General features: G+C 42.0%; 1 gene segment (V, D, J or C); it reads left to right on the top strand.

The window, feature by feature from the left end:
- The first annotated feature begins 540 nt into the window (after positions 1-540).
- Positions 541-1,071, top strand: LOC122728771. The segment is given in 2 exon segments: positions 541-633; positions 764-1,071. Coding segments are annotated over 2 exon segments (357 nt in total).
- Positions 1,072-1,429: the final 358 nt, after the last annotated feature.

Raw genomic sequence — 1,429 nt, 5'->3', positions numbered from 1 at the left:
GGTGCTAGTGGATAGAGCACCAGCCCTGGATTCAGGAGGACCTGAGATCAAATCCAACCTCAGACACTTGACACTTACTAGCTGTGTGACCCTGGGCAAGTCACTTAACCCCCCAATTGCCTCACCAAAAAAAAAAAAAAAAAAAAGCAAAATAAAAACACTTCTCTATCTGTATGTATAGATATCTATATGTATATCTGCTGTCTAACATCTAAGTAGCTTGTGCCCATATTCTCTCCTTGCTTCTTGTAGTAATTACTACCACACTGCAAAAGACAGGCCTGAGAACGTTCTTCTGTTTTGACAAATCTATGCAAAGAGGACTTTGTAATATGTCATTTAAACATATTTAATATAACTGAGGCTTGTATGCTGCTAATAAAAGCAGGGAGCTAACAGCCAACCATCTGCTAAGCCACCACCACAAAAAAAAATATGCCTTTTGTGGGAGCCAATGAGGACAATTGTTCCATAAATGGAAATGATCTGGCTAAGCAATGGTGCCCCTGAGATCTTCTGTATCATTGGGCCAAAATTCAGAGTTAGGAAGGCAGGCCCCAATCCATTCTGGCCCTGACACTATCATGGCCAACAGATTCTTATGCTGTGTCTCCATTTTTCTGCTTGGAGCAGGTGAGTGATAGATTGAGAAGGAAAGCCCTCCTTCTGAGGATAAAAGATCCAGATCTTCTTTCCTTGGAAGATGAAGAAAAGGTCTCTCATGTTCTGTGTCCAAACTTCTGTCTCTTTTCCCTTCCCACAGCCCCCACTGAAGCTCAAGTCACTCAATCACCCAGATACCTGGTCACAAGGGTGAAGCAGAATGTGACACTAAGATGTCAACAAAATTTGGGCCATGATTACATGTATTGGTACCAACAGGAGCCACAGAAAGGACCCAAGCTACTATTTTATTTTAGTTTCCAAAACCAACAGTTAAATGAGAGTGTTCCTCAACGCTTCAAACCTGATCCATCAGAGAAATATCACTTGAACCTCCATGTCTACACTGTGGAGGCCGAGGACTCAGCCACCTACTTCTGCAGCAGCAGTGATTACACAGCCTTGTAGAGTGATCTCCAAGCTGTGCAGAAACCTACCAGCCCTGGCATAGGAAGAACATCACCACATCAGATATTTGACTCACACTTGGATGTTCTAAAGGGAGGAGGGAGTGGCAAACCCCAAAGAATTTTGAGAGTATCTCCCAACTCTCACATTGGTTTAATACACCATTCTTTGATTTATTAGAAAAAGACAGACTGAATTGGCAGAATGGCCTCACTAGAATCATCCTGTTCTGCTGAAATGAGAGAGTTAGTCCAAAACAAAACCAAATTGCATTATTTCATACTACATTCTGTTTTTGTGCTTCTTTTTATCTATAAATGGTGGTTTAATGAGGGATGGGGGTTGGACTCTCTTTGGA

The sequence above is a fragment of the Dromiciops gliroides genome, chromosome 5 (assembly GCF_019393635.1).
Source record: "Dromiciops gliroides isolate mDroGli1 chromosome 5, mDroGli1.pri, whole genome shotgun sequence".
In the NCBI taxonomy this organism is placed as follows: Eukaryota; Metazoa; Chordata; class Mammalia; order Microbiotheria; family Microbiotheriidae; genus Dromiciops; species Dromiciops gliroides.
The sequence above is the reverse complement of the archived record's forward strand: the minus strand, read 5'-3'. Positions and strand labels throughout refer to the sequence as shown.